This window comes from Anas acuta, chromosome 5, assembly GCF_963932015.1.
Source record: "Anas acuta chromosome 5, bAnaAcu1.1, whole genome shotgun sequence".
Taxonomy (NCBI): domain Eukaryota; kingdom Metazoa; phylum Chordata; class Aves; order Anseriformes; family Anatidae; genus Anas; species Anas acuta.
In genome coordinates this window covers 2,967,419-2,989,158 of record NC_088983.1, presented here as the reverse complement: position 1 = coordinate 2,989,158, position 21,740 = coordinate 2,967,419, and the positions used below count along the sequence as shown (strand labels likewise).

Sequence of the window (21,740 nt, the reverse complement as noted above, 5' to 3'; positions counted from 1 at the left end):
GGCTCCAAAAGTGGGATTTATCTTTTAATTTTTTATTTTTTTTGGTGGTTTGATGGGATGCCTATGGTTGGAAACTGGAGCCTCGTGGGGCAGGGGCGAGCCTTCTGCTCGCAGTTTGGGGAGGTCACCGCTCCATCCCGGAGATGTTCCCGGGTCTCAAAACTCTCTGATTTACAGGAAAAATGAGGTGTTCAGACCAAAGGGTGGTCTAGGGGTCAGAGTGGAGGGAATTAAGTCAGTTGCCAGCCTCAAATTGCTTAAAATAAAAAATAAACCCACCTCCCATTGCCTGTTTGCAAGGCTTGGCGTAAAGGCACCTGTGTTTGTGCTGGGTTTTCCTCACTCCCTGGCTGCTGCCGTGCTTAAACCGAGCTTTTGTGGGGGGGGGGGGGTTGGAAGCCAGACTCTGAGCGTTAGGAAATGCAGAGGTAAATGTAGCAATAACCTGATTAGGGCTTAAATTGCTGCTGCTTCTCCCCCGGCCTTCCCGGAGACAGATGGGTGTAGAGGTGCGGCCGTGCCTCGGCGGAGAAAATTTATTTATCAAGAAAAACACAAAGCCCCCCCCCCCAGCCCGTCTCTGCGAGGCAATAAATGGCTGAATGGGTAGCCACAAATATTAGCATTTCAGAGAGAGCTGCTGGCTGGAGATTGTTCACCATCGGGCAGGCTTTAATAGGAGCGATAAGGCTGCCTTTTGTTCTCCGCCTCTCGCTTAATCAGCCTGTCTTCTCCCTGCGATTTATTTTCTTTTTTTTTTATTTTTTTTCCTCTCTATCTGCACACTTCGTCGCCCAACTTTCATGTGCCGGGTCCCAGCTGCAGCAAATCTTGTTAAAAAACCGGCCTTGTTCAAACACGGGGGCGCCGGGGTTGTTCCCTGGAGCTGCAGCGCGGCCGGATGGAGCGCGAGGCTGGAGGAATCAAAGGCCTCCCAGGCCTGTGTATTTTATAATTCATTGCATAGCTAAGTTGCGGAATATTTTTCCCCCTAACAAGCTTGAAACCTCCTATATCTGAAGGAATATTATCCGAGGAGGTTTTTTGGCACTGGGGGGGGGTTTAGGGACCCGTTGCTTCCCGTGCGCCAGCGATGGAGAGGCTTCCCCGGCCCTGATCAGTGCGTTTATTTCAGCTCCTTGCATTTATTTCAGCTCCTTGCATTTATTTCGCACTCTGCAAATAAAAAATTGAAAAAGCTGCCACTCTCGGTGAGCTGCGAGTGGCGAAAAACAAAGATGATCAGGTCCCGGGGGGGGGGGGTTTCGACAGCGAGGTTAGCCAACGCCAACACGAAGCGTGCCGAGAGCCTTTCCCTAATTGAATCCCTGGTTAATTTGGTCCTCTGCTTAATTTGCCCCCTGCTCCAGACGTCGGATGACTCGTGCCGAAAATAGCCCGAAACGTGCTTATTTATTTATTTTCTTGTTTTGATCCCTGGCAGCGAGTGCTCGTGGATAATTCAGGCCCCGGAGGCTGGAGGTTGTTGCGGGGGAGCTGGAGCCACACGGAGCCCCCCCTGTAATTAGGTGGCGGCTCCCAAGGGTTGTGGGGACGCCGCTTGGTGCAGGCTGGGACCTGCCCCGGCATCATTGGGATCAGCTCCTCCTTTCGGGCCCCTCGGGGGATGTTCGACTCCGAACTCACTGTTTTTTTTTCCACTTGCCTGCTCGTCTCCAGGCTTTTAATCGAGCTGTGATTCAAGCAGCAGGGGCTGCCCAGGTGTCTGGGTGATCTGGAGGCTCTGGCGATGCCGTCCCTAATTAAACCTGCCCGTCCCCGGTAATGAAGATGAGTGTGAGGAGAGCAGAGCTGACTGCCTTCCCGATCTGAGGCTGGCAAGGCTGACAGGTTTCCCCCAGCACCTTGTTAACCGAGCAAACCCGGTCAGGAGATGGGTTGGGGGTGAGCAAGGCAGAGCTATCGCTGTGCTTTGTGCCGATATTTGCTTTGGGGTGGGACCGGTCCCAACCCTCCGTGCCCAAAATCACGGCGAGGTCCACGCTGCTGGATGGGAGCAGCGGTGCTTTGGTGCTCCAGGAGCTGCCACCAAACCAGCCGTGTGCCCAGGAGCCAGGCAGGACCTGGGAAAATGTGTCACCTCCGTGCTTTGTTCCCAAATTTCACAGATTCCTCCCCAGAAGCGCAGCCCAAGTACATCAAAGGTGGCAAACGCTACGGCCGCCGCTCCCTGCCCGAGTTCCACGCGTCGGTGGAGGATTTCGCCGAGGTGACCGTCATCGAGCCGCTGGGCGAGGAAGCACAGCCCCTGCACGTTGCTCCGGGTGGCTGCGAGGAGGTGAGCCTTTGATTTTTGGGGTTTGTGGGCTGGGGGCTGCGCTTTGCTTTTGGGGTTTGCTTCGGTTTTGCCCCTGTGGGCTGAGTTGCTCCCCTCTCTGTCCCGTTTTCTCACCTCCTTCCCATCCGTTCTGCCCCAACCACTCTTGCTTGAGGTTGCTCTGTCTCTTTGCCATCAGTTTGCGAAATATTTTCTTGTTTTGAGCCCGTGGCCATGGCCAAGCGAGGTGGGCAGCCCTGCGATATGCAAGCACAGCATGGAGCTGGTCCTAACGCCCTTGGTGCTCACCAAGCGAAGGGGGTGCTCCCCTCCTGCTGTCCCCCAGCGATCCGTGATGCATCTCCTACAGCAGATGACCCCAAAATCTGTTGCTCCGACCCCAAAATCCTGCCCAGGATCAGCTCTACAGAGCCGTGGGTGTCCCAGGAGGAGCTGGGCGTGCGCGGCGGCGCGGTGACGTGCGCTCCCCGTGCTCCTGGCCAGTAATTAAAAGCTGGCTGCCTCCACGGCTAACGAGGTGTGGGCTGGGAGCGATGCGAGCAGAAGGAGCGTGTCCTCCTCCAGCAGCTCACCCAGGAAAACCCCGCCAGGCCCTGGCGTGTTGGTGGTGGGAGGGCTGGGCAAGGGCACGCGGCCATCAGAGAGCTTGGCAAAGCGGCCGTCGGCAGCAGGCGGCTGCCGTGGGACGGTGCTGGCATCTCAGAGCTGTCCCCTTCGTGGTTCAGCCCTTTGTGGTTTCTATCCCCGTTTTCTTTTCCTAGTGAGCCACTTGTAAGGCCGTGCCCCTGCCCTGGTGCCACGGGGAGGGTGCTTAGTGCTGGGCACCCCCCACTCCGAGCAGCGTGGGTGCTAACAGGGCGCACACTCAGGCTCCAGTTTTGCTTCTCCAAAAAAAAATCTGAAGGTGAAGGAGAGCCTGGCTGTGTTTGGGCGCACATTAATGTGCATTTCCTCAGAGCTGGGCCTGTTCCAGCCCGCCGAGGGCTTGCCAGACATTGTCAATTCAGCAGTGAGTGCTCAGGAGTGCGCGGCACAAGTTTTTGAGTGGGAAGGGGAAACGTGACGTGCTGCTCTCTGCCCTCCTCTTCCCGGCTCCCCTTGGGATCTCCGCAGCCACCCTGCACACAGAGATGCTCAGCCCTGAGAGGGGAAGGAAGGGAGAAATTTCCAATTTCCAGCTTCACAGCCGTACGTGTTACTATTCCTGTGAAGCTGAGCTTTTTAAAAAAAGCTCAAAAACCATTTTTTTCCCCAAAGGCAGCTTCTTTACCCTGCCTTCTTGCTCGCTGCCCTGGGTGATGCTCACCCACCTCCTGGTGCTGGGCTGCCCTGCCCTGGAAACCAGCATGAATCCTCCCACACCCCCTGGGGAAGCGATGCCCTCGATAGAAGAGGCCACTCTAATTTTATTCCTCGGTTTTAGCTGTTGGGTAGGCGCGAAGGGCTGCTCCATTAACGAGGTCAGCCAATTAGCTAAATCGGTACCTAACAGCCTGGGTGCAGCCGGCAGGGAGCACGGCCTCTTGGTGCGCCTCTCCGGGTGGATGGGGTGGCTAATTCCCTTGAAACGTGAGCCAAAAAAAAAAAAAGAACCAGGATAAATCTGTAAAATCTGCAATTTTCATCTTTATCAGCGTTACTCTCTCGTTTCTAAGAGGATGATATTTTGGTATATGTAGAAACTGGTTTCTTGGAGGCGCTGGGGGTCCTGGGGCTGAGATGCTGCTGGGTGCTGGAGGCTCCCGAGGCACTGATGTTTTGGGGCTTGACACAACCAGCACCATTTCCCCTTTTTTTTTTTTTTTTTTTATTTTCCTGCTGTGCACATAAACGCGCTGCTGAGTGCGCTCAGGCTGGCTCCAGCTCGGGGTGTTTTGCCAGCCTGAGAACTGGGGCAGCGCGGCTTAATTGGTGCTTGCTTTCAAGCGGTGCCAATTAGAAGGGCTCGGGCTCTGTCTGGGAGGCTTCCTTCCCTCTCAGCCTCTCATCTCGTGTTTGTGGAGCCGGGGAGGGCTGGTCTGTGGGGGATCGGCTGCCCCGAGTGGCTCCGTCACCTCTCCAGGTGCCACCGGACCAAGCCCCGAGCGGCCGGGGCTGAGCTCAGTGGCGTTGCTGCCACCGGGATGTCACCGGGCTCCTGGGCAGCGAGGAATTTGTGGCTCTGGTGGCTTTGTGGATGTGGTGCTGCTGGAGCTGTGACCCTAAAAGCCCCTACAAAAGCAATGTGAAAACTTGCAGTGGTTGAAGCTGCTTCTCTCCAGCCCTGGTTGCTGTCTGAGATCGCTCCATCCCAAAACCTCGATGCAGGGGTGGCCAAATGCTCCCCGTCCCAAGGCTGTGCTGACTTCCAGGTCATTTATTGCTGCTTGGCAGCTAAATATAACTGCGAGGTGGCTCGTGGAGCTCTGCTGTCCCTCAGCAGCCCTCGCTGGGATCATTTGTCCCCCAGCAGAGGCCGTGGGGCTGCCAGCCCTGCCGCCAGGGATCTCCTGGCCGTGTGCGCGGAGGGCTCAGCGTGCGCCCCTGCTCGTCGTCTTAATTAGCAATATATTCCGGGGGAGAACAAAGCTCTGTCTCGCTGGAGCAGATGGCAGGGTGGGAGAGGTTGCTGCATCGCTCTGGGGAGAGGCCAGGCCGAGCAAACGGCCCAGGCTGCAGATGCTCGCCCGGGCCCCGAGCTGGAGGGCGGCGAGCATTGAAAGCCGCGGCCATCTGCCGCTCGGCGCGCGGGGCACGCGCCCGCCCCAATAATGCATTCCTGAGCCCCCCACACCGTGCGTGACCCACATCCAGCTGGAGCATCGCCGCCCGGGGACAATGCCCTGCCTGACACCGCCGTGCGCCGGCCCCAGGCCCCCTTTGTCATCCCCCTGGCGGTGCCGACCCCGAGCCCCCGCGGCACAAAGGGCACTCCGGGGCCCCCCAGAAATGCTGCCAGGGGGTCACGACAGCCCCCCGGGGCTGGTGGTGAGGGGGTGCCTTGGTGTCCTCAGGTTGTTTTGTGCTCGTGGTTCTACCCTGTGCTGTGGTCTGGGGGCTCCTGGGGTTTTGGCTGTTTTTTTGTTTTTTTTTGGAGTGTTTTTGTCTTTTACAAGTCCTCAATGTGAGAGGTTCTGGTGCTAAATGGCCACATTTAGGTTTTTTAAATAAAATGATATTGAGGTGAATATGCACACGCTGCTTATGCAAAAAGCCTTGGATGCAGCAGTGGGTCCCCTTCTGAGCATCACTGCCCAGTTACCCCTTGGTGTGAGGACAGGAGCGCAGGGCAGGGGCTGCTTTTGGCACCCAAAGGTACCTTCTCCCTGCACACCGAGGGCTGTTGTGTATGGACCAGCACTTACAAGGTGGGGTGCTGTCTGTACATTTTGGGGGAGCAGGGGTGGTCTCTGCTTTTACGGTACCTGTTGCCTCAGCTCCTGCTCTGTGTGATCAGCATGATGGGTTTTTGGGGAGTCTGCCCACCCTAATGGTGGTGGAGCTAGCTGAACAGCACTTTTTTGGGCTGAAATGCACAGATTTTTAGTGCGTTCCTCCTTATGTCCCTGGCTTTGCCCGGAATATCCAGCAGATATTCAGATATCCAGCAGAGCTGCAGGCTCCAGCCCTGTCTGTGCCAGCCTGATTGCTGCCTGCAGCCTCCTGGGGGAGCAAAGATCCCAAATCTCCTGGGTTCCTGCTCTCCTGGGCTCCTGCCCTGGCCCCAAAACCAAACGGGTGCTTGGAGATGCTGTGGCTCAGAGCGGCCCTTCCCTCATCTGGCAGCTGAAACGGGCACAAGCGGCAGAGCTAAAAAAGTCCAGTGACCTAATCCAGTTCCCATGGCAACGCCGTAGATTAATGGCTTTTAGCTGTAATCTGAATGAGACGTATTGAACTTTTCTGTGATGATTTAGAGCCTCTTTATGTCCCGGGTGACTTTGCCATCCAGTCCATCAGCGCCCTGCATGCGCAAGCACGCGCCGGTGGTGGTGGAGAAGCAACATCTGCCACCGCTGTCACTAAACTAGAAGTTAATATTGCTGAGCATGGCTCGTTAGCAAATCCCCTCGGCTGGTACAAGGCTGGTGGTGGCAGGGCAGCACATTACGTACGGGAAATCATTTTGAGCACTGCGCTTCTGCCCTGCTCCTGGTGCTGCCTTGGAGGAAGCAGGGTGGCTTCAGAGCAGCAAGGAGTATTTTTTTTTCTCCTCTGTGTAGCTCAGGGAGCTTTTTGGCAGTGCAGTTTGCTCTCCTGACCCACAGCTATGGCCAGCAGAGGGGTTTGGGGGTTGGTTTGGCCGAGCACAGGCTGCTGGCCCTCCAGCTCTGCAGGCAGATATGTCCCCTTTGTAAAGGGGGAAGCACAAAGCAGCGAGAGCTTCATTTCCCACATCGTGTGTGCTCTGGGAGCAGATGTCCCCATCGCCCTCACGTGTGCAGGTTCATTGCAGCTTAATTACTTGCTGCTAACGTGCTTTGCCTGGGATGCTCAGGCTCTGCAGAAAGGCGCAGGTGATGCGTGATCCCCCCGGGGAGGCTGTGGGGTGGTGGTGTGCTTCAGGGTTACATTACGGGCTCCCCACAACGGGGATGCTCGAGGCTCTGCTCTCATCCTGGAGCTCAGGCTGGCTGCGTGCGGGATCCCCAAGGGCTGTGGGAGTCACCCAGGATGCTGTAAGTGTGAGGAATGGGGTAATGCACACTTGGTGCCTACACGCAGCACGCGATCCTCGCTGCATCCCCCATCCCTTAGCGGCACGGCTCTGATCTGCTGCTGCGCCTCTCCTGGCTCGGCTGGGGGGTTTTGTCAGTCCCTTGCCTTATCCCCCCGGCAGCACCGCGCCTGCCATCAAGCAGGCAGCATCAAAAAGCTGGGGGCTGCCAGCCAGGCCCACCGAAACCGAGGAGATGAAAGCCTGGTGGTGGTTGGAGGCCTGCCGCTCGTTTGATGCCTCTCATCAGCGCCGTGTCTGGCCATAATAACAACCTGGGCCCCCTTTGTTTTCTCCCCAGCACTGGAAGACGCGGGGCAGTGAGGAGTACGAGGCAGAGGGTAAGAGCAAGCAGCTGGATGTGTTTCGCCTTCAAAGCCCCAAGGAGAGCAGCCAAAAGTGTGCTGTGGGGCCGCCTCAGGCCTGTGGTGCTGGTGTGGGCCCTATATGGGGTCGGGCAGGCAAAGCACCACACGGTGCAGCCCCTGTGGCCATCCCATGCTCTGTTCCTGTGTCACTGCCATGCTTTGTCCCTCCTGCTGTCAGCACGAGATGGAGGCGAGCCCCATTTTGGGACAAAACCAGGCTCCTTGAGGGGTTCTGCCTTATGGCCTAGCATCTCCAGGCCTGGTCCTGAGCGTGCTTTGTGGGTGCTGTGGGGCTGTAGTAGAGCGTGGCAGGCACTAGATGTCAGTCCCAACCAGTCCTTAGGGTCCTCCTGTGGGACAGCAGGGTGACCCCGGGGTGGGGGCTCCCCGTCCTGCCCCAGCACCACGGCCATATAGCTTCTAATTGCCCCAACACCCCTACCCCATTAGCTGTGGTCTAATAACCCCCACCCCGTCCAACAGGACCAAAGTTTTGCTCCCTAAAAGCCCTTTCCCAGCCCCTGGGGTGAGGTGGCAGCCCCAAGGAGGTGGCCTTGCAGCTGAGCAAGCTCTGTGCATTGGGGTCTGCAAATCTCTTTGCTGAGCAAGCAGGGGGGGCTCTTGCTGTCTAACGGGGTCCTGTGTGGCATGGGGTCTCCTGGTGGTCCCTGGGGAGCAGTCCCATACACCGGAGCTGTTTTTCCCCAAATTCAGGGCAGCTGCGCTTCTGGAACCCAGATGACCTGAATGCCTCTCCCGGCGCCTCGCTGCCCACACCGGAGTGGATAGAGGAGAAACTGCAGGAGGTCTGCGAGCACCTCGGCATCACCAGGGACGGCCACTTGAACCGCAAGAAGCTCGTCTCCATCTGCGAGCAGTTTGGGCTCCAAAATGTCAGCGGGGAGGTGAGCGCCGTGGGGCTGGGGTTGCCGGAGGGGTGGCTTGCACCCGGAGGCGTGCCGGGTGTTGGTGCTGCCACAGACTCCTGCCTTGTGGCTCATCGCTTTTTGCTTATCACAAAGCACAAGTGCAGGCCAACAGCTCGCTGCTTGGGAGGTGGCATCCAGCTCGCTGCTTTCCAAGGGGTTTGTTGGCATTAAACCACCGAGAGGCTGCACTGGGCCGAGGCAGCTGCCCTGCACCGTAATGCCTGTCCGTCATCGTGCACCATCACAGAGTAAACTTTAAATTAAAAAACATACCTTGGATTCCAAACGTGACTCCTTAATCCTAGGATCTGTCTATCTGGAAAGTAAATACTGGTTCAAATATTCAGATACTTGCTTTTGACTTTGCAAAGACCTTCGGGCTGTCTTTGTCCTCCAGACAGAGTCCCTGAGTAAATTATTTCTTTAGCAAAATGTCTCCATAAGATTCAGTGCTTTTTTAATAAAACTGCTTCCCATCTTAGAATACCACTGCTTGAAACAGTTTCCTTCATAAAGCTTGTTTCTGGGCTGTTATTCCTTTGCAGCATTTGCAAGAATGTTTTCAGGTTATTAAAGGGTAGGAAAGGCAGCAAGTGGGAGAAATAAACTGAAGGCAAAGGAATAGCAAGGGACTATCGTAACCTCTCTAATCCTAATATATTTAGTCTTGCTCGTAAGCAAGAGGACTGCCCTTGAAGTATAAAATAGATTTATTGTAACCTTGTAGTGCCTCACTATTTTTTTGTTCAGTGGCTTCAGATGCTGCAGAGGTTTGGGCATTTTTCTCACGAACTCGCACTAAATTCCTCGTGTCACCTGGGGTCGGGAGCAGGGCGCAAGGAGGCTTTTTCGTGCTGCCTTACAAGATGGATGCTTGAAGATAACCACAATAAGGAGCTTATATGCTCTGGCAGGCAGGATTTCGGTAGTGTGCATAGCTCTGCAGTTTTCTGTAAGACGACTTTCCCAGTCCGTGCTGATGCAGCGAGCCTGGCAGCTCTTTTGGTCCTTGCCTGTGGTGCTTTTGGCAATAACCAAATAATTTCTGCCCCCTGCCGCTCGCAGGTGCTCGAGGGGGTGCTCCACAGCCTGGACCAGGATGGCACCATGAGCGTGGAGGATTTCTTCTACGGCTTGCTCAGGAACGGGAAGCCGCTTACGCCCTCGGCATCCACCCCGTACCGACAGCTGAAGAGACACCTCTCCATGCAGGTGAGGGGCCGTGGTTCCCCATGCCATGCTCAGCTCCCTCGGGGCTGTTGGGATGGGGATGGGGCAAGAGGTGTCCTCCTGGGGAAGGGAAGAGATGGCCACTTTGAAATAATGGGGTTTGGGATGCACCTTGCAGGACGTGGTGGGCACTAAAAGGGTGCAGGCTGTGAACAGGGGGAAAAGATGTGGCCTGAGGTCAGCTGTGGGCTTGCACATCCCACATCCTTTTTTTTTTCTTTTGAGAGTCTGGAGTTACTGCCCATCTCTGGCTGGAAGCTGAGGGCTGTAACACAAGCGCCCATGCAGCCTCTAAGGGAAAGGCAACACTTAATAGCAGGTGGTGGAAAACACTTTAGGAGCTCTGTGCTCCTAAAAGTTATTCCTCCAAAAGTTATTCCATCCAAAGCTATTCCTCCTCGGATTTATTCGAAGCCCAAAGCACCTGGTTGTGCTGCAGTGCCACGAGCTCAGCAGCAGTGCTCCTGCTGCAAGGAAAAGCAGGCTAAATCCTTCACCCCCAGGGTGCTGTACCCTGCCTGCACCCTGCCACAGCTCTTCCATTTTTCTGCAGTCCTTTGATGAGAGCGGGAGGCGCACGGCCGGCCCCACTGCCATGCCCAGCACCCTCGGGTTCTGCCTCTTCTCCAGCCTGGACGATGGGATGGGCTACGGCTGCGTGGAGGGCATCCTCGACTGCTGGCACCAGGAGGGTGTCGAGAACAGCCAGGACATCCTGAAGGTAACCAGCAGGCACAGCTCACCCTTTCTATTTGCTTTATTTCCCCCTCTTTATTTGGTTCTGGGCTGTAACTGGATTTTTTTCCTCTAAAATTCTTAGTGCTAGCGTAACTGGTCTGGGAAATCTCCGGTAATTTCCTGCATTGAAACGATGGTGCATCCCAGAGAGCTGGAAGTTAATGCTAAAATGTAATGGGGCTTCCAGCTCAGCTCGAAGAGGTCACCTCCATTTGTGTAAAGCAATTTAATTCCTTTACCTCGCTGAACAGCAGCACCTGCAAAGCTCTTAGTGCTGGAATGACCCGGGTTACAGCTTGCACTGCCCAGTAATTAATTATACAGGGTAAAAGGGTCATATGTATTGCAAATCAGGTACCTGAAGCAAGCTGCTTCCCTGCCCGTCCTGCTGGAAGCTGTGCACGGGGTAAGATGCTTCCACGTGTCTGTTCCCAGACCTTCTGGGTTACTGGCAGTGACAAGGATGGGTTTTTCTTAGCATTTCGTGTCCATATGGATTTTGAACATCCAGGCTGCCATAAATGCTTTATGCAAAACTGTTGCTCTCATGCAAATAAAACCCTTTTTGGAGCCTGGACTCAGCCCAGCTTGATAATTCCACATTATTTTAACCAGACCTGCATGGTCTGCCCCTAACTCTCCTCCTGCCAGGAGCTGCCTTTAGCCCACAGCCGGCCCTGTTGGCCGTGCTGCTGCGTGGTTTTGGTGGCATGGGTGCAGTAACTGCACCACCAGCAGTACTGTGAGCTCCTTTGTGCTCGTGCAAGGTGAGGGGAAGGAAAATACAATCAGTTTCTACTGATAACGTGCTGGAAGAGGTGGGGATTTTACTGTGGAACCTCCTGCAAGACCTCTTCTGTATCACCTCTATCACAATACCCTTTTTTTTTTTTTTTTACATGAACACTTTCAACCACTTTCTTGCCTTTTAAAAAATTCAAATGCTCCTGGTGCAATTATGTCCCCTAAAGAATTAATATTCTTAATCAGGCATGGGCTTACTTTCCTCTTGCCCTTGCAGTGTAGCCATGTTTTTTTCGGTCTGTAGAGCCAACAGCAGCACTTTAATGTAGGAAGGTGCCTGAGAGGTCTGTTTTATTGCCCCAAAGCCATTCCTGAAGGTTCATCAGCAAGCAAAGATCTTTTTTGAGCTTCTCCTTTTGTGTACAAATGTCTTCAGGCTCCTGCAGAGCAAAAAAGCTCTGCTCCAACAGCGTGTTGTTCCGCAGGCTTTGGACTTCAGCTTGGACGAGAAGGTGAACTTGACGGAGCTGACGCTGGCGCTAGAAAACGAGCTTTTAATAACCAAGAACAGCATCCACCAGGCAGCCCTGGCGAGCTTCAAAACAGAGATAAGGCACTTGCTGTAAGTCGCTGGGATTGTTGTCTCTGCTTCCTCCCTGGGGGTTGCCCAGCAGGAGCTTAAGGAGCAGCCGCTGTGCAGCAGCACGGCCCCTCCCTGTCCCCCTGATCATCATTATTTGGTTATCATTAATTCATCTTCATTTGGGTTTACTTGGATAAAATAGCCAAGTATCACAGGAGAATGTGCTTGGGGGGGAAATCAAAGCATCGGGCTGTTCCCAGCCTGAAAGGATCAGTGCAGTCTGCAGTGGGCACTGGCCAAGGAACACAAAAGTGTTTGGGCAGAGGCTAGCACAACCTGATAACACCACAAATCCTAAATGCTTTCTGGGAGTACTTTTACATAGGTTTTGCCGTGGGACAAAGACTGAGTTTCCCCTTTTTTTCATTTGAATGTCAAACATAATTTGGCTTTGCACAGGACTTGTGGTGTGCAGACTTCTTGTTTGTGCATCACTGGGGATGACTTTGGTCATTAAGACCACAGATGTGTTACCTATCAGCTTAGCACTCATGCCTATGAGTTCCCCATTTCACTTTTAGAGCAAAAGATGAAGCTTCCCACTGTGCGGGTCTGTCTTTTTATGTTTACTCTACGGAGAGATTTGTTGTTGAGTTTCCACCAAGAAAGCAGCTCAGGAAAGCAAACCTTGCTAACCTGTGATTAAAATAGGTGGGATAAAATGTGAGGACGAAGTGGTAAAGGCAATAAAAATAAGAACAAGTAAATGGGGCAGGGGGTTGGCATGTGGTTCGGGACCTGTGGGGGCATCAAGGCGGGCCCAGAGCTGTGTGCCCAAGCTCATAGCTAGCTACAAATGCAGCTGAGGATAAAAAAAAAACAAAAAAACAGAAATTCTTCCAGGCTCTCTGAGAAGCCTCTGGTGAGCCTCTCCTCTGGGGGAGGGCTGCCTTAACCCAGCACGGCCATGTTCACCCTAGGGAACGGGTGGACCAAGTGGCCAGGGAGAAAGAGAAGCTGCGGTCGGACTTGGAAAAAGCTGAGAAGCTGAAATCCCTGATGGCCTCCGAAGTGGATGACCACCACGCTGCGATAGAGCGCCGGAACGAGTACAACCTCAGGTAGAGTGTCCTGGGACACCCCGGGTGAGCGCGAGCAGCTCCTGCCTGTCCTCATCATCACTGCAGGTGTTGGTGATGGAGGTAGAGGCTTGGGAGGAAGGGCAGGAGAGGTGTGAGCACCTGTGGTTTGGATGAAAACTGGTCTGAGCCCGAGGACTTGAAGTGTTTGGCCACACAAAAGCATTTGTTGTCCTTACCCCACCTGCAAGACTTGTCCGTGGGTCCCAGGTCCCATCCTCTGCTCTTCACCCTTGCCCTGTCGCCCTGTGCATGGGGCTCACCTTCCCCATTAAGAGGTGTGTGCCGATGTGGAACTTCAAACATTAACATCTCTGGCTGCAGAAAAGTCTGGCTTAATCCTAAAACCCTGCCCAGGCTGTGGGTGCACATCTAAAAATCATCCAGCACCGATCTGCGTGGTTAATCCCCGTCCTTCTGTCTGGAGCCAGCCCCACCAGGGGCAGTGGCTCGGAGTGCCAAAACCACCCAGCTTAACGCCATGGCATTTGCTGCCTGCTTCCCTCTGTGAGCTTTCCTTGCCTTTGATGCTTTAACAGGAAGCTGGATGAGGAATACAAGGAGCGGATCGCAGCTCTAAAGAACGAACTCCGGAAAGAGAGGGAGCAAATCCTGCAGCAGGCTAATAAGCAGCGGCTGGAGCTGGAGCAGGAGATAGAAAAGCTGAAAACTGATGAGAACTACATCCGTGACCGCCTCACCCTTTCCCTGAAGGTAACAGGGGCTGAAAGCAAATGGCACTTTCTGCTGAAAACCCAGGCTATGCAAAAGCAGGGAGCGATGCTTGTGATTTGATCCTTGTTGAGAGGATCTATGGCAGCATATATTGAGCTAGGTGAAAGTAGCTTCAGCTGATAAAGTGGCTTCAGCGAGATAAAAGCACATCCATAAATGTTTTGGGGTCACCTTGATTGGTTACTGCTAGGACTTGTAGGGCTCCCTTTCAGATTTCATGATATCATTCACCCATGATCCCACATATTCGAATCCTTTTTCCAAATTTTTTTAGGAAATTTTTTTGAAATTTTTTTTACTTAAATCACATTTTTTTCTGAATCTGTCAGCTGCCTTATAACTTAATGTTTTGTGTTGGTTTTTTTAAGCTGAGCAGAAGCTAAAGGTCATGGTGTTGTCTTACAAATACCAAAAGCGCTGACAGTCAGCGTGAGCTGACACCCGTAAGGATGTTCAGGAGAGCAGCTTCTGACCAGCTCAGCTGTCCTTTTGGTGCCAGGGAAAGTGTAAAATGCTCCTCCCCAAGCAGGGATTAGCAAGTAAGAAGTGTGTGCCTGGTGGCCTCCAGGCCCACAGCCAGCGTACCCTCACTGCTCTGATGTGCACGTGTGAACAGTGGGAAGGAAATTCACAGCTCCCGTCATCAGCTGCAGCTCGTGTCGGTGCTGTGCCCTGACTTGACTGGGAGACTGCTCTTCTCGAATGAGCTGCCACTTTCTGGTTCTTCGGTCTTCCAAATGCTGAGGCTGTCGGGTTTCTGTCTGGTTCAGGAAAACAGCCGTCTGGAAAGCGAGCTCTTGGAAACGGGGGAAAAGCTGGCGGAGTACGAAAGCTTGGCAAGCAAGCTGCAGAGGAACTTGGAGAACGTCCTGGCTGAGAAGGTAAATGTAAATCCTCCTCTCTGCAGCGTGTCCGGAGCTGAATCTGCTTCGAGCTGCTGCTGGTGGGGTCCCCAGGGGCTGCTCCCAAGGGAATCAAATAAATGCTGAGCCTGACTCCCTCCGGTTAAGAGAGCTGCAGATACCCCAGCCTCGCTGTGGTCCTGTGCTAAGTGATAACAGCAAGTCTTACAGCAAAGCAGTCATTCCACAGGTTTACAGGGGATTTTTCCCCAAAATATAGTTTCACACAGACCCGATGACTAGCTAGGGCAGATGATACCTGAGGTGTCTGGTGCTACGTGGCATCTCTGTTAAAACTGCATCTGAAAAATGAGATAAACAGCTGAGCGTGGTGATGATACAATAAACTCACCAGCTTCTCCAAAGGCATTTCTGTGCACGTGCATCTACAGACAAAGGCTCCTTGGTGATGATTCCGCAATGATCCTCACCCAGCATCTGTCTTCCAGACATGTTTCAAGTTGGAAATGTTTATTTCTATGGAATATGCTGACTTTGTACATGCATTAAGATAGAAAGGTGTGGTCTGAAATCAAAGTTAGTGTAAGAGTGATGGGAAGATAGCAGCTGGTATCTGTTAGGGAGGTTCTTCCCTTTTGGGATTCCCTAGGGGAATAAAAATAAAATGAAATAAAAACACACAAAAAAAGAAGAGGGAGCAGGCTGCAGGGCTGCTTGAGAGCTGCATCCCAGCTGGGGTGTGTGAAAGACTGACTGGGTCCTGTTGATGCCATTTCAGTACGGTGACCTCGATCCCAGCAGCGCAGAATTCTTCCTGCAGGAGGAGAGGCTGGCACAGATGAAGAGCAAGTACGAGCTGCAGTGCAGGGTGAGTCGAGCCCTGGGGCTGGGGACACAGCACCCGAGGGATGCATCTTCCCCAAGAGCATCCTTTCTGGAAGCAGCATGCAATGCAACACTGCTGTTTTGTGATGCTTTGGTTTATTTCTTTTTTACGTTAATCTGTGCTCTTGGCTGGTGGAAAGCTTTTATTGCAGAAGGAAATGGTCAAGAGAAGATAAGATGCATTAGGGGTGGGCTGGAATAGGGTATATGGAGCCTCCTTTGCTCCACCGGTGTAAACCAAGCTTAATTCTTTGTGTGTCAATGCCCCAGTGGTTTGTCTGATTCCTGAAATAAAGGCTGCCCTCATTTGAATTTAAAGCTGCAGGAGCTACCAGCAGGAATAAGATATATCTGAGTTTTGTCAGCTTCTGGAACAGTAATAGTTTAAGGAAATAGAACTACACAGATCTAAAGCTTGCCTTCTCCCTGCATCTCGTGCAGCTGACTGCTTCTTCTGAAAGCGTCTATTTCCATACCTGTTTTCTGATGACTATAACGATAACAAGCATTTGGCTCGCCTGTTCTGCATGACTCTTTTCCTTCAATGAAGGACTGTCTTGGCTAGAGGCTGCATAATCTGCAACAGCATAGTAGCTCTGTTAAGAAGTTGGAGTTAAAAAGCAAATATTTTCTAGAAATATTTGCTGAACCGATGCTTCTTGGTAAGAATTTGCTTAAATGTGCAGCTGACTTCTTTGAGTACTGGCAGATCTGAGTCAGTCTTCAAGGTTCACTTTCTGAACCTTTCAAATCTGCAGAACTGCATGTTTGCACATTCATGGATTCATTTTCCTCAATAAACGATGTTCATTGAGCTCAGCATGCTGCGTTTTGGCACCAACACTTGGGATATTCTGCTGGCAAGCGGGCAGCAGTACCAGATGGAAATGCACTAATGAGGATATCTCCTTTCTAATTTCATCTCTTGCTTCTGATTTGATTTTCAAGTAGAATGGTGTTTGAGGAGGTATTTCTCAAATATGCTTGAAAATGTTCCTAAGCTGCTGCTTAAAACTGTGGTGGGAAGAAGGAATAAAGTGGAAGGACCTAGAACATGCAAATTTTTGAAGCAAAACGCATGTTTTCAGCCTGAAGAAGGCTCTATTATTTTAATAAACACTTCCATGTTACTTCCATGGGTTGGAGCCTGGAGAAGGTGCTGTTTTGCAGACAGGAGGATGGTAACTGGCAAGATTTAGTCTTTACCTACAGCATTTCTCCCCTAAAAGCCCTGTCACTGGGGTGTGTTGGTGCACAGATGCTTGGCTGCTCTCACTCAGCTCCTTTCCTTCCCCTCCCCTGCGGTCAGGAGCTGCAGGACCAGATAGATGAGCTGCACTCCGAGCTGGAGGAGTACCGCACTCAGGGCAAGGCCTTCAGGCCATCGCTGAAAAACTCACTGTCGGAGGAGTTCGACATCGATCTGAAAACTCACGGCAACAGCGGCATTGAACCTGACCAAGGTAAAACACATTTCCTGTGTGGGAACTTCAGGGACATAAATTTCATGAGATATTCATGATAAAGCCTTGGCTGTGATGTTGTAAAGGTTCCCCCAAACCCTCCTAATGCACTCCTCGGACAACGTCCCATTTTAATGTGTAACATTAAGTGGAATTTAACTGCTATATTCAAAGCTAAACAAATATTTGTAGTTTCTTGTCTGTGTGGGGGAATTCCAGTGATGCAGTAGCTGCCCGAATACGTTTAGATTCATTACCAATTCTATTGAGAATGTAGCTGTTTGGGTTTGAAGCTGTATATAATTCCTGTTTTTAAAGGACTTGGTTCAGAAGACTGCAATCCGTTAAACATGAGCATAGAAGCAGAAATGGCCATTGAACAAATGAAGGAGCAACATCACAGGGACTTGCATCACCTCAAACAGGAGCTCGAAGACACGGTGAGCTATTTTCCCTTCAAGCTTCACAACTCTTCCAGCCTTATACAAACAGTGTGCTCTTGGAGAAGGGCTTCTGACCCCTGGTGAAACCAAAACCTTTCTGTGAAGCTGAGCTGCTGCCTCCCCTGCTCCTCCTGGGTGCTGGCGAGGGCTGGATGGATGCTGCATTACATCCCCAGCTGCCCACCAGCTAACAGGAGCAGCGAGCCTTTCAGATGCAGTAGTGCATTTCCTGTCTTGAAGGGCTGGCACAGCTGAATTAGCCACTTCATTCACACTGGCAGGGAATAATTGTGGGTTAGGAAGGCAGCTGGCAGGAGTCTGCGTGGGGAACACTGCGCTGAAACGCGCTCCGTGCTGTGAAAGCACAAACTGCTGCTGCAGTGCTGGTGGTGCCTGGTGGTTTCCCATTTTCTGGGTAGGGGCTTCCTAGTTTGCAAAGCTTATCTGGCCTCACAGGCTTGTTCTGCAAGAGCCAGCTCAGGATCAGAAGTCAGGGATCCTGTCAGGCTTCTGTCGCATCTCTTAGACCATCTCTGGGTAGAGCTGATAACTCTGCAATGACTCTATAACAGACCAATTTTGTGGGTGGCACAACACAGGGGCACTGAAACTATTCTGATGAAGCTGACAGCTCCCTGCCCTGATTACAAAGGGGAAATGAGGCATGGGTATGGAGAAAGGGCACAAAAATATTACCCTGAAATTACTTTTCCTTAAAGGGCTTGCCCCATGTCATTTGTAAAAGCCTTTTTAAAGGGAAATCCATTATCTAATTATTTTGGGGAGGGGGTTGAAAAAGGAATCAGTGAAATATTCTACTTGCAATTTGCAAAACTCACTTAGACTTGAAAATTATTAGTGGCTTTTCTCTTCTTTCACAAACTGAACAGAAAAGCATGGATTTCACCGGCTTCTACAGAATAATCATCTTTATCCCTGTAAGAAATTAAGCTGCACACTCCAGTATTCTTTGCAGGGAGAACTGATATAAGATGCTAATACGTAAATCAAATCATTCTGTAGAATGTTAGGAAATTTGTAACACAAATGTACAGGAAACATATCTAGAATATACAGTATAAAATGAACTGATCTGTTTTCCTTCTTGCAGGTGAGCCATTATGAAAAGCAGCTAGATGAGACAAAAATCCACTGTGAGAAGGAGCAAGAGGATATGAGGAAGAAGTATACTGAAGAGAAGCACGTAATGGAAAAGCAGATAACTGGCCTGAAAAACCAAGTTGCAGAACTGCAAGGAGAGGCAGCGGTGCTCAGAGAGCAGCGGGAGAAGCTTGACTGCAAGCATAACGATGAGAAAAACAAATTACAAATGAGTTTCAATGAGGAAAAAGCCAATCTGCAAGAACTCTTGAGGAAAGAGCACGAGGACGATCTCAGAGCCAGACTGGAAGAGGCAAAGGAGAAATTCAGTCAGGAACGGGAGGAGCTGCTTCAGAACGGGGTCTGGGTGGAGGAGAAGATGAGGGTGCTGGTGCAGGCACTGCAGGACGAGAAGGGAGAGCTGGAGCGTGGCTTCCATGAGCAGCTGAAAAGGATGGCAGAAATGCACGCCCTGGAGAAAGAGGAGCTGCAGGAAGAGCTGCTGAGGAAGCACAAACAGGAGCTGGAGGAAGAAAGGTGAGTGTCCCTGCCAGCCCTGGCAGCAGAGGTCTGCACTGACCACGAGTGCTCGGCACAGTGATGCTGGTGCAGGAGTCATTCCTGAGGCTTGTTGCAGGTGTGTTTGAGCGGTGCCCTCACCTGCTTCATCCCAGGACACAGGTGGGATGGTACCCAGTGGCTTTTGACTTCTTCCAAGCAGATATTTGTGTTGGTTTTTAGCTCACCTAGAGGCAACGGCACTGTTAAAGCATAACCAGATGTGGCTGCCTTGAGCTCTGTTCAGTGTCCTTGTGCTTTATAGTCCTTTGCACTTAAAGAGTTTGAATTTTGAGGTGTCTTTTCTGAAGAAGTAAATGCATGGCTGGTAAATGCCTGTTAGGCAGGACTGTCAACAGAAACTGAAGCTGTCCTGGGGTGACAGGGAGAGATGGGGGACATGGACATCTTGGGGATGTTCTTGGGACAAGACTCTCTAAATCTGATGAGAAGCACAGGAAAGGCATATATTGTATGCAAAACAATATCAAAGGACACTTAGTGAGTTATACCCTTCCAAGACAATTAGATTTTGGTTTCTGAAGTTTCAGCAAACTGCCTCAAATTTAACTTTGACTCTCAGAAACATCCATCAAATAGTAGCTCCACTAAAATTCAGCGTAAATAGTAACCCTTCAGCTTGTTTTATTGAGTAGCTTAAAAAAAAAATTGAATCTTTCTGAATTAGCTCAGAGTTGAGTAATTTATTATGTTAACCATGTTTAGGAAAAAAATGGAAATTGACTATAACAGAAGAGCATCTCATGCTGAAACTCAGTTTTCTGTGGACACACAAACACTTGCGAATAAATACGAAGAAGTGATCCAAAACCTGGAAAGATGCTACCAGCAAGAGTTGCATGATCTTGTTGAACAGCAGAGAGAGGAAAAATCTCAGTGGGAGTTTGAAAGGGATGAAGTTGCCCAGGAGGCTGCTGAAGCCCACGAGCAGCTGAAGGAAAGCCTGGCAAATGAAAAGGCTGCTGCTGTTGCCCTGAGCCAGGAGAAAGAGCTGCTGGAGAAGAACTTCAAGGAGGAAGTGAACAAGCTGGTGTGCGAGAAGGAGCAGCTCCAGAAAGAGCTGCAAGACCTGAGGAATGCTGCTGAGATGCAAGAGGAAAAGCTGAATGATAAAATAACACGACTCCAAAATGACCATGAGAAAGAGCTAAAGGACAAGGAGGAGCATATATCCCTGGTGGAGGAAAATGGGAGGCTGATCAGCCAAAAGCTGGAGAGACTCAACAGTGAGTATAAGCAAGAGAAAGAAGAACTGAATTCCAAACTTCTTGCTTTGGAAAGTTTAAACAAAGACATTTGTGTAAGAGCAGAAACAGAAAAGGCAGAGATGAATCTGGAAATCTCAAACCTTCAAGAAAAAATCCAGAAATTGCAGTGGGAGACTGTTAGTTTTTCCGCACTGCAGAACCATTATAGGGTCCTGGAAAATGAATATGCAAAAGCAAAGAGCAAAATTGCTGCTTTCTCTAGTATGGAGCCTCTGGGAGACGATGCAGATGTGCTCATAAATCTGCAGAAGGTGCACGAGCAAGCTGTGAAGGAAAATGTGAGGATGGCTTCAGAGATCGTCAGGCTGCAGCACCGGCTGCGAGCTGTGGAGCGGGAGCCCCCCAGACCTCCCGGGTCTGGTCGCTCCAACCCCGGTGCAGAATCACCACAGCTGCAAGACAGAAGGGATCCTGCTCTCCAGGGGCTGCCCCGTGATCGGAGAGATGCAGGCAAGGCGGTAGGTGTGAATGTGCCTCCAATTTTGGAGGCTGACACCGCAGAGCTGGAAGAAGTGCTTGAGATGCGCTCTGCTGTGGAGAAACCATGGGATGAAGGCAGAGCAGACAGCCACGCACTCAGGTTGCAGGCAGGTCAGATGCGAGGAAATAAAATGGCAGTGGGAAGTGATTGGAATCTTAATTATGACAAAAATCAAGAGCTAGTGGCTCAGGTGCCTCTGCTGCAGAAAAAGAGAGATCTTGAGAGAATTCCCAGATTAAAAGTACTACAAAATGACACTAAGCAGCAGAATGCCCATCTGCCGAATAACAGAATAGCTCCCAGGAATAAAGGGTTTTATTCTGACGCTTCCAAGCTGCAGACTGATCTCAAGAGGGCTGAAGAGCTGACGGAAGCCTCTCTCCAGCTGGAACACGCTCCTGGATCAGTGAATGGTGACCTGAGGGATGCGATTCCTCAGCTTTGGAAAAGGGTCGAGGAGCTGCAGGAAAGGTTGGTGGCACAGGCCAAGCTTCTGTCACTCCAGGAAGAAATCCAGGCAGAAAACATGGATCTAAAATCTGAAGTGATCAAGTTAATTGAGAAAAATAAAGCCCTAGAAGACAGCTTATGTAAGCTGAGAAGCCTTCATTGCAAGCTCGAAGCAGGTAACCTGGGAGGCATTAAGCTTGGAGAAGAAAGCACACAGCTCCTCAGAAAAGCTAAAGAACTGGAAGGTGGTCAAAACCAAGATGTACAAGGAAAACTGGATGTGCACAGCAAGAAGCTAAGGCTACAGTGCCAGCTTGGAAAGCTGGAAGAACACCCTGAGATGTTCAGGGTCCTGCAGGCCGAGCAGGCCCAACGTGACAACACAACAAAAGAGACGGTGGCAGACAAGAGGGAGCTACAAGACCCCAGCAGAAAGCTGGAGGAGAAAGTTACTGCCCTGGGGAACCAAAACGGTGTGCATTTCCATGAGGAGGAGGAGGAGAGGAACACAGTGACACACGGCCTGCAGAGCACGTGCACTGAGCTGCAGCAAAAAGTCGATCTTCTGAGGTAACGTACACTAAAACCTTGTGGGAAGCGTGCCGGCCCTGCTGTGCTCCAACGTGCTGCTTGCTCCACGTAGAAACTAACCTAGTGTCCCACTGACCGCCCCACGGCTGCTGCATTAACCTCTGTAGCTTAGCTCTGAGTAGAAAAAGGTGCCTCGGACTCTAACCCGTAGCAGG

General features: G+C 51.5%; 1 protein-coding gene across 7 annotated transcripts in view; it reads left to right on the top strand.

The window, feature by feature from the left end:
• NIN (ninein) overlaps positions 1-21,740 on the top strand; it is a 56,728-nt gene that overhangs the window by 11,299 nt on the left and 23,689 nt on the right. For 6 of the 7 annotated variants that reach the window (XM_068682248.1, XM_068682247.1, XM_068682249.1 and 3 more), the window contains exons 4-17: positions 2,130-2,299; positions 7,297-7,336; positions 8,078-8,268; positions 9,358-9,504; positions 10,076-10,243; positions 11,490-11,626; positions 12,568-12,708; positions 13,266-13,440; positions 14,232-14,342; positions 15,103-15,192; positions 16,519-16,672; positions 16,991-17,112; positions 18,227-18,753; positions 19,501-21,564. In XM_068682248.1, the coding sequence (XP_068538349.1) occupies positions 2,130-2,299; positions 7,297-7,336; positions 8,078-8,268; positions 9,358-9,504; positions 10,076-10,243; positions 11,490-11,626; positions 12,568-12,708; positions 13,266-13,440; positions 14,232-14,342; positions 15,103-15,192; positions 16,519-16,672; positions 16,991-17,112; positions 18,227-18,753; positions 19,501-21,564 (4,237 nt within the window). The remainder of the gene's footprint in view (positions 1-2,129; positions 2,300-7,296; positions 7,337-8,077; positions 8,269-9,357; positions 9,505-10,075; positions 10,244-11,489; positions 11,627-12,567; positions 12,709-13,265; positions 13,441-14,231; positions 14,343-15,102; positions 15,193-16,518; positions 16,673-16,990; positions 17,113-18,226; positions 18,754-19,500; positions 21,565-21,740) is intronic. The other variant, XM_068682254.1, reaches the window with a different exon arrangement.